Here is a 17125-nt window from a genome sequence, read left to right as displayed (position 1 = left end):
TATGCTTAATCTGAAGCTGGAAAAAGTGTTGGGTTTTGTTCAATTCTTTTTACATAATTGATGTTCATGAATAAGTAATTTAAAACTTCAAAGAAATAACACAAAGATGTTTGAAGCAGTTTATGCATATTGTTCCTCACTTGTTTCTTTATTTTTTAGGAGTTTTAACAATCAAGTTTACTTGATAGATTCTGTTAAAAATTTGAAGTTTCTTGAAATTATGTCCTTTTGTTGTACAAGTTATTGAAATACAAAAGTCAGATTCATTATAAATAAATATACTCATAAAAGATGGGTTATAAATGAATTTTAAAACCTAATTTTTCTGTAGAACTTACGAATTTAACTTGAATTCGACTGGCCAATTTATTCAGAATAACTATAACTCAATTCAAAAAATAATGGATCAATTTTGATTTTTGTTTAATAAAATTTGAGTAACTAGCGAATTGGATAAATTCTAGTACACACTTTTGGTCTGAGGTATCACTTTACTGAATTATTTCACCAATTGATCTGTAAAATGTATGCTATTAACAGTTTGAAACACATCCAAAATCAAAATTCCAAAAAGATGTGTTCTACTAATAGGGTTACGAGATTACACACTCTAACTAGATTTATAGGTAGTTATTTTTTTATAGAATTCCAGTTAAAAACATGAAAAGGAAATTATCTTCACACTCAATAATGTAAACACTCTAGATATTGCGGTTATCACTTTTTCATCTGCTTAAAGATCTCGAGTAGCTGCTCGGATTCAACCGATCTCTCCTCAACATTGCTTCAAAATTTTATAGACATTTAAGCGAGCCAACCTGCCATCTACTTTTACGTGCAATTTGATTGTTTGTATTATCCAATCTGGTTATTATTTCCATGTTGGTCTTTTGCTGCACAAAGATTGATTCTTGTCCATGGTCGTTAAGTCTTTGTTTGGTTCAATTCTACTACTAACTATATAATTCATTTGACATAAACAAAATTAGTTATATATAAAAAAATAGAGACACCGAATGAATTTGTATGTAAACCATAAACAACAATATTTCACTATGAATGAAATTCACAAATGTTCAAACTTTTTATTTGATCCAAATACATCATAAGTACTCATTACTTCTAGCAAAAGAGCTTCTTTCAAAAAGCCAAAGTTTTTATTGGAATAATGCAATCTAATATCCTAGTTCTTCTACTTCCTCATCATGGTTATGATGGCCAAGGTCTGCACAATTAGAGCGATTTCTAATGGTAATAGACTAATAGTAATTTCACGTTTATATTCTTGAGCAATTTCTTACAGTCTTATTATTTAAATAAATGAGATCCAGCGTAATTCAATTTCCACCCCTCTCAGTCTCATCTTTATACGATGGATCTCACTAAAGCAGAAAATTTCTTACAGTCTCATCTCATTCTGTTGTTGAGTGTCTTTGCTCATGTCTCTATTTACAAATACGTGATTTTTAGTTGTTACGCTTATGCTATATCTTATCAATCATGTCACTTGGCTAACATCCTAAACCAGAAATTAAATCAAATTTTCCCTAAAAAGTACTTTTGTATTCTATAAGGAACAAGAAATAATCACAATTTCAACAAGTATTAAATCAACAGAATAACAAAGAACATTTAACAGATTACCTTCGTAGACCCATTAAAGAAATCCGTGCGATCACATAGGTAAATGTAGCCCAAAAGAGCACCAAATTCAGATCTGCAAAAATCAAAATTAGAAATAACCAAAAAAAACATTTAAAGTTGACATTAGCTAGTTGAACAATTACAATACATACACTATACACCCTTTTTTTTGGTGCTAGACTAGCCATAATTGCAGCTGCAGCATTTCCAACATTATTTTCCTCTATAAAACTGATAGTTGAATTAATCATCAGAAGAACTATAATCTTTGCAAAATCCTGTCAATCTGGACCTTGTCCCTTGAATAATCAGTAAAATTAACTAAAATTACGGTATAAATTTTAAAATTGGACTAAAATTATCACGCTATTAGAACGGAAGTCACACCGCCATTAGCAAGAGCGATTGTGATTATAATTGCAGCTTCCATGATCCATGATAAGGATTCCACATGAAACTCAGGAATTTCAAAAATTAATTTTCCTGCATTCAATAAAAATTATACTCATTATCCGAATTGCTAATATGCATTTTAAAACTATAATACTTACGGGCTTCTCTTCAAGTTTGTTAGGACCAAAAATCTGCAATCGCAATTCAACATCTTTTGATGAAAGTCCGTGTTTCGAAGTTCTTCGTCGCAATTGCTGCAAATGTATAAGCCTCCATTTTCCGCCTCACCATCGGCAATAACAACTTCAACACCGCCTTCGCCCAACGCTTCCATCTTTATCTTCTTCAAAAGTGATTCGCTACCGTCAAATAAATGCTCATCGCTGTTTTTGAAAGCCATCGTCAATCTATTACTTTAAACAAAACAAAAAAACCTAAAATTTGAATAAATTTATTAAATGTCGGGCTCAATAGCATGAGCTTGTATCAAGCGGGGAATTAAAATGGTTCGAAGTTGCAGAGCTGTCTAGTTGAGATGCGTTTGACTTTAAAGGAGTGATGGTGTGCGTCTTCTACCTTAAAATTTAAAGGAACCCTACCCTCTATGGGTGGAACTGGAAAGAAAGAGGAAAAATAGCAAATTGAAAAATAAAAGAACAAAGAAAGCAAATAATTAAATGAGAAAAACTAAAATTACATGCCATTGTAAGTTATATTTGGTGAATGACATGAGTGGTAGTGGTACTGTATAACGAGCCCATTTTTTTCATCAAAATGACTATATCATTAATGAGGATTGAAATCCAAGAGTAACAAATGTTGAAGGTCTTGTGGCGAGTTCAGATACCAACCTTCATTGTACAAAAGAGACATGGATTACAAATCTAGTCAGCTACACAATTATGATCTCTAAAAATATGAGTGAAAGTACAAGACATAATTTGAGTAGCAAGACATAGGATCTCCTCCACAATAGGCTTTATATCCCATGGAACATCATCGTCGTTATGATTAAGCAGTTAATCAAAACAGAAGAGTTAGATTCGCAATCCACATGAGTCCAGTTGTTGAGGATTGCACACCTGACTGCGTCCCTGAGAGCAAAGTGTCACGGGCTTGGATTTTCTAAACCAACGATCCGTGCGGCACTATGGAACTTTTCTCAAACAAGCTACTAGTCAGCCTCTCTCGAAGTGTTAAGTACACTTAAGCGGAAGTAAAGATCGTAAGATGGCTAGAAAGTATGAAAACTTGTATTACTTTATAAAAGCTTGATTACACAACTCTTGGATTCACAAGGATTTCTAGGATATTTTACAAATGAGGTTTTGAGGCTATATATAGTCCTCCACCTCCTTAATGGATGGCTAGGATCTATTTGATCCAATGATTCTTATTCTATCTTCTAGAACTATCTATAATATTCTACACAATGTAAGAAGCTACTATATACATCTAGTACCTTATAAAGTGTTCTAGAGTAATCCAGATAATTCTAGATAATTCTGGAATAGTCTCGTAAAGAAGCTTCTAGAATGTTCCGGAAAATTTTAGGGTGTTCCGGAGGATTCTTGAATGTTCTAAAGGAATCTAGAGTATTCCGGAATATAAAGTTTCTTGAATGTTTCGGAGGATTCCGGAACATGAGATCCGAGAGTGTTTCGGAAAAGTTCGGGACATAACCTCTATCACGTGCGAAGAATTATACGGCACGTGACATTCTCCCCCACTCAATTTGCAGACGTCCTCGTCGCATCCTCCTTGTATGCTTCGATTAGTCCTTTGTTATCCATAATGTAAGATCGTGCTCCTAACTTGCCTCATTTTAGCATTGGTCCATTTTTTTTTCTTTACGGCCCTTGCTAAATATGTGTGCTCTTTGTCGAAATTCTTGTGCCATCCTTTGGCAATTTTATATGTGCATGGACTTGAGCCTCCATATCCCGTCGAATTAGAACGACATACCTTGATGAATTCATTCTTCAAGCCTTGCTGCTTCGGCACGTACACTCGATCTTCTTTGGTGGTTAGCGCTCCGTCTCTTTGCCGAAATTGATGCGTCGTCCCTTGACTTGCCAACTTCTTTAAACTCTTGGCCTTTGGATCATGCTTGGGTCCCCTCTTGACTCGGTCCACCGTTGGAAATCTCGGACTTGTGATGATAGCTTGGTGCGCTTCTCCACTAAGCACGTCGGTTTCTCGATTTGCCTTGCCCGACTTGCTCTCCATCATAAAGTCTAGCTTCTTATATTGCCTCCTCACATCTCCACGTTTGGAAGGCACCACATGTTTTACCACTTCTATCCTATGTTCCACCTCTCTCTTGGGTGGAAGCTCTTTTGGTAGCCCAAGTGGCCTCACGTCCTTTAACTCCTCGAGGACATGAGAAACTTCCATAGATTGTTGCTCTTTTGGCAAGGAATGTCCTCTCTCTTCGTTGAGTATTGTCAAGAATGATGGTTCGGCCTCCTCTACTCTTTTGATGAGTTTCATGGTCGAGAGCTTCTTGGCTTTAGCACTCCTTTCTCTCGATAGTGGTACCACACATGTCTTGCCTTCATCCAAAATCCACATGGTGTTGGCAAAAGGAACGGGCATGGCTTTTACACGATCCATGAACTCGATTCCAAGTACGATTGGATAATCATCCATAGGCACAACTGAAAAGTCTATAAGGCCGGACCATTCACCTAGGCACACTTTTACATCACGAGCAACGCCATAGATTGGTTTCGGCTCCGAGTTGACTGCCTTAATCCATCCCCACTCGCCATTATAGGTGATTCCCAACGCCTTCGCTTCCTCGACTCGAAGGAAGTTGTTCGAAGCTCTGGTGTCTACCAATGCTTTCACAAATTGGCCACCGACCCTTGCTTCCAAGAACAATCGACCCTTTCTACCAGTCTTGGGTTCTTCTACCTTGGCTTTAATGGCATTAAGAATTTGCAAAGACCTCATCTTGGTCTCCTCTCGTTGTCGATCCTCGTCCTCTTCACTTTGTTCAACCAAGGCCGAGAGCTTTACCTTCTTTGGACAATCTCTTGCTTTATGCGGTCCATCACAAAAGAAGCATTTAAGGGTTGGTCTATCTCCACCCTTAGTATCCCTCGTGCTATTCTCCTTTGCAAACTTGTTAAACTTGTGATAGCTTTGCTTACCTTGGATGTCTCCTTCTCCATCCTCGTTGCCTTCCTTGTCCTTATAAGACCTGTGTTTCTCCGGTCTTGTGAACTCGATTAATGACTCGGCAACGGAAATTGCAATAGCAAGATCTTGGACTCCATGTCGTTGAAGCTCCATCTTGACCCAATTTTGAAGACCATCCTTGAAGGCAAACAATGCTTCCTTACCCGGGTAGTCGGGGATCTCTAATAGCACCTCCGAAAATTCCTTCACATAGTCGTGAATGCTTCCTTTATGTTGGAGACGCCTTAACTTTGCTCTCGCCTCCTCTTCGGCATTCTCCGAATAGAATTGCCTTTTTAGCTCCTTCTTAAACTCGTTCCATGTGTTGATGGTACAAGTCCCTCTCTCGATATCGCCATACCTCTGTCTCCACCATACCATCGCGGTATCTTCAAGGTAGAGTGTAGCGCTATCGATCTTCTTGGTGTCTTCTCCAACACCGAGAGCCTTGAAGTATTGCTCCAAGCTCCATATAAAGTTGTCCACTTCCTTCGCATTCCTCGTGCCCTTATACGCCTTGGGCCTTGGAATGTCCATCCTCGATGGAGTGGAAACTATGGCCGGCAAGGCAACGCTTTCCCCTTGAGCGACTGCCTTCTTGCATATCTTGAGCTCATCCTTCGTCTCCTTCAACTCGTTGACGACCCTCTCGAGCTCTTCCTTCAACGAAACAATCTCGACTTGGAGATTTCCTTCCAAAGTCTTGATTTGGCCTAGACATTTCGACACGGCTTGGTTCACGGCACCTTGCATCGCTTCTCCAAGCTCTTCTCTTCCCTTCTCGAGCTCCTCGATGCGTTGGTCCGCCTCCTCAAACCTTTCTTGCCCATCGGCAACCGCAAGTTCCACCTTTGCGAGCCTCGAATTCATGTCTGTCATAACATCCCTCGAATTGGACCTCCCTCTCTTCAATTGTGTCGTTGGATCCTCCGAGTGAATCGTCTCACTTCCCGACTGTGCCATCTTCTAACAAGCAAAACTAAAGTGTTAGCTAAGCTCTCATACCAACTGTCACGGGCTTGGATTTTCTAAACCAACGATCCGTGCGGCACTAGTGAACTTTTCTCGAACAAGCTACTAGTCAGCCTCTCTCGAAGTGTTAAGTACACTTAAGCAGAAGTAAAGATCGTAAGATGGCTAGAAAATATGAAAACTTGTATTACTTTATGAAAGCTTGATTACACAACTCTTGGATTCACGAGGATTTCTAGGATACTTTACAAATGAGGTTTTGAGGCTATATATAGTCCTCCACCTCCTTAATGGATGGCTAGGATCTATTTGATCCAATGGTTCTTATTCTATCTTCTAGAACTATCTATAATATTCTACACAATGTAAGAAGGTACTATGTACATCTAGTACCTTCTAAAGTGTTCTAGAGTATTCCAGATTAGTCTAGATAATTCTGGAATAGTCTCGTAAAGAAGCTTCTAGAATGTTCCGGAAAATTTTAGGGTGTTCCGGAGGATTCTAGAATGTTCTAAAGGATTCTAGAGTATTCCGGAATATAAAGTTTTTTGAATGTTCCGGAGGATTCCGGAACATGAGATCCGAGAGTGTTTCGGAAAAGTTCGGGACATAACCTCTATCACGTGCGAAGAATTATACGGCACGTGACAAAAGGCTTCGGCTGCGAGGGGAGTCCTGCAAAAATATGTTGTTGTTTTGCCAAAAATTAAGGAGCCACAGTGATTTCAACAAGCAATAGCAATACTACCAGATTTAGTTCTGGTGTCAAAAGAGGCATATGTGTTAATCTTCAATCTGCTCGAAGGAGGCAACAACCATCTCCTGGAAAGACTTCGGGATCTTAGAGGCCTGGAAGGAGGGCGGATGGAGTCCTTTTGAAAGCAATAATCATTATAGGCTTGCAAGGAAGAGAGGTTGGGATTGATAGTTTTCCCTTGAAAAATGAGAGCATTCCTAGAACACCCAATATGCCAACAAACATTAGCCACTAGGAGTAACTTGTCAGCCATTCCAGCTGCAGTAAGAGTATCAGACATGTACAACCACCAATCAGAAAAGGAGTCAAAATGCATATGCATGGGATTAAATCCCAGGTGAGAAGAGAACCAGGTGAGGGTAGAGGTGTGACAGTAAAGGAGCAAATGGGTGATGGTTTCTTCAGCAAGATTATAAAAACTGCAGGTGCCAGAGTTGGAAATCTGCCTTTTAAAAAGATGAGTTATTTTCCTGTTCCAGTATTTCTACCAAAATTCCAAGTAAAAACAAGGCTCAAGCCAATAGATTTTGTAGTGCACACGCTTGGTCTAGTAAGGTGTATGAGTAGTAGGCACCTATCCAGACCCTCCACCCCCAACTCTCGACGCACCACAACACCGCACCACATGCCCATGCGAAATGGGTTTACCCTTTCCAAATTTACGTTTTCGCGCGTTCCATTCACCAAATTTTCCTTCTCTCCCTCCTAATCTTTAGAGCCAAAACAAAAGCCGCGCACCACTTTATCTTAATCCCATTTTCAAAAATATACAAACCATAAAAAAATTACAATTTTATTTTAAAATACTTATTAATAATACCACACAATCAATTTCATTTTGTTAACCGACTCTTTCTCACATGTCGTTAAGCAACCAAATTTAAAATTTTGTGTGTTCAACCGTTGCTCTTTATTTTCCTTCATTTACAATCTTCCCTTCATTAATTCATATTTTTTTGATTCTTTTCTTGTTTCCCGGATTCAATTCATTTAAATTCGATTTTCAATTTCTCATTCTATTTCACATTTTTATAAAATAAATCCAAAACGTGCGAATTTGATACGATTCTTCTTCTCCGTCGATCAATTTAATTAGGGTTTTGCATTGGATGTTTGGGTATTAATAAGGTCACCACGCAGGCGGATTATTCTACATTTGTATAACTAGATCTTTGAATTCAAAATTTTGAAGAGTTAAAACACGGATTTCATGCGTGGGATTGGTAAAATTAGGGTTTGGGTTTGTTACTAAGGATGATTATTAAGAAAACTATGAAGTCTGAGATGCCGAATTTGAGACGATATAAGACAGGAAAACCTAGCAGTAGCAGTAGCGAAGAAGAGGAAGAACAAGAGGAAGAGGTAGAAGAAGAGGATTACGAGTGTTTGTTAATTCCTAAAAAACGGAAATTAAATGGATGTGATCGTTCTTCAATAGGTGTGTACGGTGAAATTGATGATAGTAGCAGTGGTTCCGGTTCTTATTGGGCCGGTGATATTCAGTCTAATTCAAAGAAATTGAAGAATTACAGCTTGGATAGGTCTAGGACTCAGTTATCAGGGCTTAGATCTTCCCGAGGACGAGTGCAGATGCTTCCTTCGAGGTTTAATGATTCTGCTATGGATGTCTGGAAGAATGGCAGAGGTGATGGAATTGGTTATGGTTTTGGCGAGGATGGTTATGATGAATTTGGTGAAGATAGAGATGATATACTTGATTCTAAGAGATGTAGATATAGCCAAAAGGATGGATTTGTTAGGAATTCTAAGTCTATTTCTAATTCTAATTTTAATTGTAAGTCTAAGTCTAAGTCTAGGTCTAATTCTAACTCCTATTCATTTTATCAAGCAGAAAATAATTTTGATGATTTTGACTATTCAAAATGCAATAATGGAAATAGTTTGGAGTGTGCGCCTGGGTTCGGATATTCTGCTTCTAACAAATTGAGAAGAGAAGGAGCTGGGAGGAAGAAAGATGTTTATAAGCCTGAGGATTTTGCTTTGGGCGATTTAGTTTGGGCAAAATGCGGGAAAAGATATCCTTGGTGGCCGGGTGTTGTGATTGATCCTATACTCGAAGCTCCTGAACCTGTTCTTAGTTGTTGTATTCCTGGGGCTCTTTGCGTGATGTTTTATGGTTATTCTAAAAACGGCACACGGCGGGTTCGTCTATCTCTATCTTTCGGTAAATTTGTCTTTTGCAGAAATTTATTGCTTAATTTGTTGGTTTTATAAAGTTATAGGTGATTTGCAGGACTATGCTTGGGTGAAGCAAGGGATGTTATTCCCATTTGCAGAATTTGTCGACAGGTGCTTTCACAATTATGTATAGTAGATTTTAATGTGTATATAGAATAGTAACTCTGTAGCTTTACTTTCCAATTTTTTTCAGATTTCAGGGACAGACCGAATTGTACAAGTGTAAGATGAGCGACTTTCAGATGGCACTGGAAGAGGCAATGTTAGCAGAAAGTGGGTTTTTGGAAACTAGGGTTGACGCTGCACATGTGGGATCTCCAGAAGCTGACTTAAGTGGATTCCAGGAGGCCAGCAGTTCAAGTCTAGATCAAGACCTTTATGCTCGGTACCAGGCAAGTAATCTGAGAGACCATTCTTTCATATTTGTTTTTTAATTATTGGTCCTGGGACTGTTTATGGGGAGTTTGCTGTTGATTCCTCAAGGAGTGAATTGACCATTGGGACACATTGTAGTGTGGCTAGATGATTAAGAGTGTGAAGGGTCTGTTTTGATTGAAATTTTGGAGACCGATAGAAATCACTTCTTTTAACAATTTGACCCCTTAGTTAGCTACTCTGTTATTTTCTTATGTTTCTTCAACGTTGATCTCCCCACCACGCACCCCCTATCCGTAGATTGATGTTCGAACTAGAAGGGAAAAGTCAATTTTCTCATGAAAGTTGCTGAGAAACCTTATTTTCCTTATCCAATGGTGTTGTTAGATCATATTGGATTATGTATGCTGTTGGCTGATGGGATAAGAATTCTACTTGTAGGAGGTTACGTTTGTGGGTTTAGGTGCATAAATTACTTGCAAGTTGCAAAAGACTCTGCACATTATCTATGCAATGCGCATGCTCATTTTGTAGGAACCCATTCTTTTTTGTAGTAAGCTATTAGGACCGTCTCTGTCATCCATGAGTTGCGTATGCTCATTTTCTTTTCTGATGGCGCTGTAGTCCCACTTTTGGATTGTTATGCTTTTATAGGATGACCTTTTTCTGTCGAACCTGCTTACAGTATCTGGCTGTACATTTATTGGCTTTCATCCTGTATTTTGATTGTACAGGATGCATCTTACAAGGATATGAGGAGTTGCGATAGCTGTAATCTAATCTTGCCATGCAAAACTATCAAAAGGAAGGGCTCTGTAATCCGTACTGAGTTTATATGTAGACATTGTGCTAAGGTTGAATTACCTCTTAATTGTTTTTTTTTTTCATTTGTTAATTATGTGTTTCTTTTTATCTCTCTTTTCCCTAAAGATATTTCACACTGCAGTTAAGAAAGTCTAAACAATATTGTGGCATATGCAAGAAGGTCTGGCACCACTTGGAGGGTGGGAAATGGGTGAGATTATTTATTGTTTTGCAGTCATTTTGTGGATGCAATAATATTATATGAAAGAATGTTGGACTGAATACCTTGTGGTTTAGGTGTGTTGCGATGGTTGTAATGTTTGGGTGCATGCTGCATGCGGCAACATTTCTCCTCAACTTTTCAAGGTGCAAAAATGATATCACAATCTAATGCATTCAGCTCTCCCTTAAGTGGATTTGTCTTAATGGAAAATCGATGCTTACTGGTCTTTTATCTTTGAAGGATCTGGAGAATTTTGATTACTATTGTCCTGATTGCAGAGTCAGGTTTAAGATTGACTCGTCTTATTTCGAGAGGAGGGACTCTGTCAAGTATGTTTCAATTTTTTCATCTATTTGAATATTTAACTTATATGTATTATATAAGTTTATTTTAGCCTGTTTTTCCTACGAGGTTTTAATCCTGAGTGATGCCATTATCCACCTATACAGGTCTATGACAAACAGTGGCCTAGCTACAGCACCTGATGAAATAACTGTGGTGTGCAATGGGATGGAAGGGACATATCTTCCAAAACTTCATCTGTAAGCATCAGGAAGTGTGTTAATATGAATATGATAAATGAATTGTTATGTTGCTCTCTCTATACGCATCTTAACTAAGTATTCATTAGACAAACTTTCTACTCTTAAAATCAAAAATTACGTATTGTCGGCATATTGAATTTATTTCTTGATACTGGCTAACTCTTCTTTTTTGTATTTTGTGGTGAAAAAAGTTTTGTGAATATCTTTCTTCACTATTTCATGAAATATGAAGTTTTCCTAAGTTTTTTCTTCTCTGTTGGTAGAATTGTTTGCAAGTGCGGTTCATGCGGAATGCGGAAGCAAACCCCAAGTGAATGGGAAAAGCACACTGGGTGCAGAGCTAAGAAATGGAAGCACAGTGTGAAGGTCAAGAGTACAATGTTACCACTCGAAAAATGGGTTTGTATTTGAACATATCTCTTAAAATATGATTGCATTTGGTGGTATGATTACCATTTGGAGTTATAACTTACTTTTTGTTGTTCCAATCCTTCTAAGTTTCCTTAAAGCATTGGAGTTGTAAGCAATCACTCTAAGCTAAAAGAATAAAGGACATACCTGTTTGTTAGATAAGGTGTAATTAATTCTTCTTGGCTGTTTCTGATAGTTGGTAATAAAGTAAATAATCTTATCCAGTGCTGTTATTTACAGTTTTTTAGTTATGTTAAAAACTAAGGAAAGTAATAAGTAATGATTGCTTGATATGTTCATGCGGTTTGACTATATTACTATGCATTGTAGTCATTCAATGAGAAAACATATGCATCGGACTTAGTCAAGTTGATAGCTCTTTGCTTTGAAGGTTCACTCATGATTTGGTGTTTAGTTAGAAGTCTTGTAAATCAATATAAACAGTGGGACGTTTAAATACTATGCGTTATGGATGATGCGACATGATTGGGTCAGTTCATTCTTTAGGATATCCATGTGTTTCTACAGTAGTACATTCAGTTTTTGGAACTCTTACTGCAAATTATATTTATAATCATTTTTCTTTTGTTTTCTTTATTGTAAAAGTTAACATATGTGCATGGGCTTCCCTTTCAATTTTTGTTGATGCCAAAGTTGCTGCAGATTGTGGAGTACAATGCACATGGAGTAGATCCGATGCAACTAGATGAGCAGAAGCTGCTGGCTTTTTTGCAAGGTATCTATGTACTCTCTCAAAGTCGGAGAGGCTCAAAATTTGTTTTTAATCTACCCAAGTTTTAGATTTATTTTCTATTTACTCGAGTTTTAAATGATTTAGAAAAGTTGAAAAGGTCATGATTTTATTTTTGTTGGAATAGAGAAGTATGATCCTGTTCATGCAAAATGGACAACAGAGAGATGCGCTGTTTGTAGATGGGTTGAAGATTGGGATGTTAACAAAATCGTAATCTGCAACAGGTAGTTATGTCATCTACGGGTTCCCTGATTTGCCTTATAGTTGTGGTCATGTCCCGTTGTAACTTTAGATTTGCTTACGTACATAAACTAAGTGTCTAAAAGCCACTTTTATCTTCAGGTGTCAAATTGCTGTCCACCAAGAATGTTACGGGGTTTCAAATGTTCAAGATCTTACATCATGGGTGTGCAGAGCATGTGAAACTCCTGATGTTGAGAGGGAGTGTTGCCTTTGTCCTGTAAAAGGCATGTCATAGACTATTTCTTTAAGATAGCTAGTATTTGTTTTGAGATTCTTAATTAGATAACAGCCCAACAACTCCGTTCTGTAAGATTTGTGTAACTTCTTTCATATGTACTTCATTCTTATAAGTTTGAACAAAACTATTTTGAGTATCGTTGGTACTATGTAAAAGAGTCCCTTGTATACTGGATACATTTGGGCTGCCTGGTTAGGTGCATAGTTTTCTCTTCAGACCTTACAAAGTTGCTGATATTCCCCTGCTTATAGTATTCCTCTTCGTGTATCTGTTGAATATGGTTAATCCAATTCCCTTATGAAATTAAGGTTGATAAAGTTTCCTTTTCAAACTTTGTACTAAGTTTAAGAGCTAGCGATTTCCATTAATCACCAATCAAAAGGTTATTTGATTTTTAATTCATGTTGCGGCATGGTAGTCTAATGATTGCTTTGTCAATCTTGTGGAAATATGCTCAGCATTTTTGCATAAACAGTTTCTGTTATTTATGGAATTGAATGCCTTCTATTGCTATTGTGTTCTTTAGCTACTTTGCTCTTACATTATCAGCTGCTTTTTCAGGTGGAGCTTTAAAACCAAGCGACATTGAGATGCTTTGGGTTCATGTAACATGTGCCTGGTTTCGACCTGAGGTCGGTTTCTTGAGTCATGAAAAAATGGAACCTGCAATTGGAATTTTTAGAATCCCGTCAACTACATTTTTGAAGGTTTGTGATTGTTTTTAATAGACAGTACTAAAATAATTTTTTGGCTTCACATTGATACTAATTGCGTGGCTATGCAGAGCTGTGTTATCTGTAAGCAGACACATGGTTCCTGCATACAGTGTTGCAAGTGTGCCACCTACTTTCATGCTATGTGTGCATCAAGAGCAGGATATTTCATGGAAGTAAGTTCTGTTTTATCATAGAAAAAACTTCATATATGTTTTGTATTAAACTATTTAATGTTACAAAATAATTCTCTGAAAAGTGGTATCTAAGTTGCAAGAATTTCTTAAAAGTAACTTGTAGTGTTGCAAGTTTATACCACGTCCTTCTATTCTATATGTGACCAGTTATTCCATTATAAATAGCATGCAAACTGTATGAAGAGTCTATAATCTAAATGATTGACACGCTTAATTTTCAGTTGAACTGCACAGAGAAGAATGGAATCCAAGTGACTAAAAAGCTGGCATACTGTGCTGTTCACAGGTTAGAATTACGCATAAGTTTCTTCGTAATTTTATCTGAACCTGAGTTTGTTGTGCTGCACCTTGTAGATTGACTTGTATCTTTTGTCTTGGTTGTTTCGGTAGGACACCAAGTATAGAGACTGTTGTAGTGGTGCGCAGTCCTGCAGGGGTTTTTGCTGCCAGAAGCTTCCTTCAGAAACAGAATGAACGCTTATGTGGCTCAAGATTGATTTCATATAACAAAATACAGGACTTTTCTGAGCCCTCTACATCAGTGACTAATGAGTTTGAGCCTCTTTCTTCTGCGAGATGCCGTGAATTTAAAGTGTCAAGCAATAAGGTGAACTTTTAACCAGTTATCCATTTGCAACACATATATTGCCAGCACATTTTCGGCCTTAGTTTTGATTTAGGCCAAAACCGTAGCTTCTTTTGGTTAGCTTGTTGCCAAGATGTTGTGATTAATCAGTTTGTTTTCATCATTTCATTAATATTATTTTTATTTGCCAGAAAGCTGAAGGGGAACCCATATTCCACCGACTAATGGGACCAAAACATCATTCTTTTGACATATTAAGCAACTTGAGCACCTATAGAGTAATCTTCTTTTTAATCAATTCAGAGAATCTCTAGTGCTTTTTAACTATTTTTAAAGTAAAAATGAAAATAGTGTTGATTTCATAATTAACAACCTATGGTTACTTTGTTAATAGTCAGCGTCATATTTACATCCTTTCTCACAGGAAATAGACGATTCTGTAGTTTTCTCTTCAATTAAGGATCGGCTTTATCAATTACAGGTAAACCAGCATTCTTGCCATTATTTCATTGGTCCTTGATTTGATATTTATTTGACATGTATCATTATTTCCAGAAAACTGAAAATCGTCGAGTTTGTTTTGGTAAATCTGGGATACATGGATGGGGCCTCTTTGCACGCAGAAACATTCAAGAAGGAGAAATGGTACTTGATATTCATGCGTTATCAGTGCTTGGTTCTGTTTAAACATTAAGCATTTTAACTTGTTGGAATTCATTGACAGTTTTAACAAAAAGCTTGTTCTTTGGTTTCACTGGAAGCAGTGCTATTTTGATTCTGGGTGCACGTGCACTATGTTTTTTCCTCTTTTTTTGGTTGAATAACTAATATGTCTGTTTTCAGGTCATTGAGTATCGCGGCGAGCAGGTGAGACGGAGTGTTGCTGATCTGAGGGAGGCACAATACCGTTTAGAAGGCAAAGATTGCTATGTGAGTCTCTTGGTACTCCTTTGCTTGTCTGTTTGGCGTCACATTTCCTACCACAGTTTGTTTTTGGAATTGCCAATGTGCCACTTGTATTTTACATGTATGCTTAAGAACTTCTATATTTTGACTGATTTTAAACTTTTAGGTGGAGTTTTTAACGTTGATGTTGACAATTTCATGGCTCTTTTGAAAAGATATGCATGCAATTATCATGTGGGGGATGAACTATTCAATCTTCTTTAAATATGAAAGATCTTTTCCCCAATGGATTAGCTTAGGCAGAAAAGAAGCTGCTTTATTCCTCTAAAGCTTACTCTAAAGCTACTAAACCCTTTTGTTATGTAATTCTATTATGGGAATGGGACTTAAATGAAACCAACAAATCATAAATTGGGCTAAGCTGTATGCACATGACGTGCTTGAGGATGCTTTAGCTTTTGTACCTCTTTTTTCTCAGCACTAGACTTTTAGGCAGGTTTTTTGTGATGATTACTGCTATTTGTTTATTTCTTGATGAATCTTACTTTGCACTTAAATGTTCAATGCAGTTGTTCAAGATCAGTGAGGAAGTTGTAATTGATGCCACACATAAAGGGAATATAGCACGCTTGATCAACCATTCAGTAAGCTTTTATTATAGCACAAACTTTTATTTGAAATTGGATTGAATGCCAATCATGTGACTCTTGCAATGAGTTTTGATACTGTCTCTTCTGATCAGACTTTTATTAGGAATGAGGATAATGTGGTAGGTAGTTGATACTTATCGAGTGCCTAGGAGCCTGGTACTTCCTTGTTTTAATCACCAGGGACCAAAGTGCTATAACTTGTCGGTAGCTTTCTATCGGGTTTATCATGGACATACTACAATTTTTAATGTTTATGTTCAATTTGTTTGTTTTTAACTATGATTTTGTCGATTATTAGTTCGCTCCAATTATTATCTTGTATAATTGACAAGTTCCTGCTTACTGCAGTGTATGCCTAACTGCTATGCTAGGATAATGAGTGTTGGTGATGTCGAAAATCGTATAGTTCTTATTGCTAAGACCAATGCCTCTGTGGGTGATGAGCTAACGTAAGATTTATAGCTACTCGGTTCATCTCTGTGCATATAGAATGTGCTGGTTTTAAAAATATTAAGCGGGTGTAATAATTATGAATTTATGATTTTGCAGATATGATTACTTATTCGATCCGGATGAGCATGATGAGTTGAAGGTCCCTTGTCTATGTAGATCACTCAGTTGTCGGAAATATATGAATTAGGCTCTCTTGTTGTATTAATGTCTCCGCCATACCCTTCGAAGAACTATCTCATTTTTATTCTCGAAAGAAAGAAGAATACGAACCAACAAGGTGCATCAAAGAGCTGAGTAAATTTTTTGTATGGACTGTGATGGCAACATAATTTCAAGGTGTAATCAAATGTAAATTCCAATGTCTGCCTGTTTTTATCTTTTTTTTTTAATATTATTTTAAAGGCGATTCTTTTTCAATCTGTGTTACTTTGGCAGATTGTGTCCGGTTCAAACCTGTCCAAGTCAAGCCCTTAAATAAATATATATACTTCTTCAAAAAAAAAATATATACGAGTATTTATGAAGTTGAAAGTGATATTTTTATTTAAAAAACGTTGATGCATGATTTAGTTGATAAAAGAAGTATCCATAATTTCATAACTATGATTTTTAAATTATCAAATTGATGGAGTTAATTGTCTTGCATAAAAATTGTAGTTAGGAAAAGATGAAAGTTGATAAAATAAATTTGGGTCTTGGTTTTACACGTACAAGAAGTAGAAAATTGTGGTGGTTTGTGAAAATTTTATTGTGAACAGCGATAGAGTAATATACCAATTTGCCGGTGTTGAAGGAAAGCAGAGAGGTTTTATATGTTAAGAAATTTATAATAAAATAATTATAAATAGTTATTAAAATGTTATGAAAATACCTATA

At 37.0% G+C, this 17125-nt stretch overlaps 1 protein-coding gene across 2 annotated transcripts; it reads left to right on the top strand.

Moving 5' to 3' along the window:
• The first annotated feature begins 7625 nt into the window (after positions 1-7625).
• LOC126686840 (histone-lysine N-methyltransferase ATX3) lies at positions 7626-16666 on the top strand. Of its 2 annotated transcripts, XM_050381101.2 has the most exons (23): positions 7643-9115; positions 9207-9262; positions 9345-9543; positions 10261-10380; positions 10473-10541; positions 10628-10696; positions 10794-10882; positions 11003-11095; positions 11362-11497; positions 12173-12245; positions 12388-12487; positions 12606-12730; positions 13306-13451; positions 13529-13633; positions 13876-13940; positions 14045-14261; positions 14432-14518; positions 14665-14721; positions 14796-14885; positions 15084-15170; positions 15716-15790; positions 16145-16245; positions 16346-16666. In XM_050381101.2, exons 1-23 carry the CDS (start codon positions 8207-8209, stop codon positions 16434-16436), a joined length of 3159 nt encoding a protein of 1052 aa, XP_050237058.1. In that variant the 5' UTR covers positions 7643-8206; the 3' UTR covers positions 16437-16666. The 2 variants fall into 2 exon arrangements, with proteins under 2 accessions (XP_050237059.1, XP_050237058.1); XM_050381102.2 differs by lacking the exon at positions 16145-16245 and having other exon boundaries at positions 7626-9115.
• The last annotated feature ends 459 nt before the right edge of the window (positions 16667-17125 follow it).

The sequence above is a fragment of the Mercurialis annua genome, linkage group LG6 (assembly GCF_937616625.2).
Source record: "Mercurialis annua linkage group LG6, ddMerAnnu1.2, whole genome shotgun sequence".
NCBI lineage: Eukaryota > Viridiplantae > Streptophyta > Magnoliopsida > Malpighiales > Euphorbiaceae > Mercurialis > Mercurialis annua.
Note: the sequence above shows the minus strand (reverse complement) of the source record. Positions and strands in the feature narration are given on the sequence as shown.

Excerpts from the sequence above, each read along its gene's own strand:
- LOC126686840 (XM_050381101.2), top strand. The coding sequence starts at position 8,207 with ATGATTATTAAGAAAACTATGAAGTCTGAGATGCCGAATTTGAGACGA. Across the intron at positions 10,542-10,627 it reads ACTTGGAGGGTGGGAAATGG|GTGTGTTGCGATGGTTGTAA; the intron begins GTGAGATTATTT and ends CTTGTGGTTTAG. Across the intron at positions 13,941-14,044 it reads GCATACTGTGCTGTTCACAG|GACACCAAGTATAGAGACTG; the intron begins GTTAGAATTACG and ends TTGTTTCGGTAG.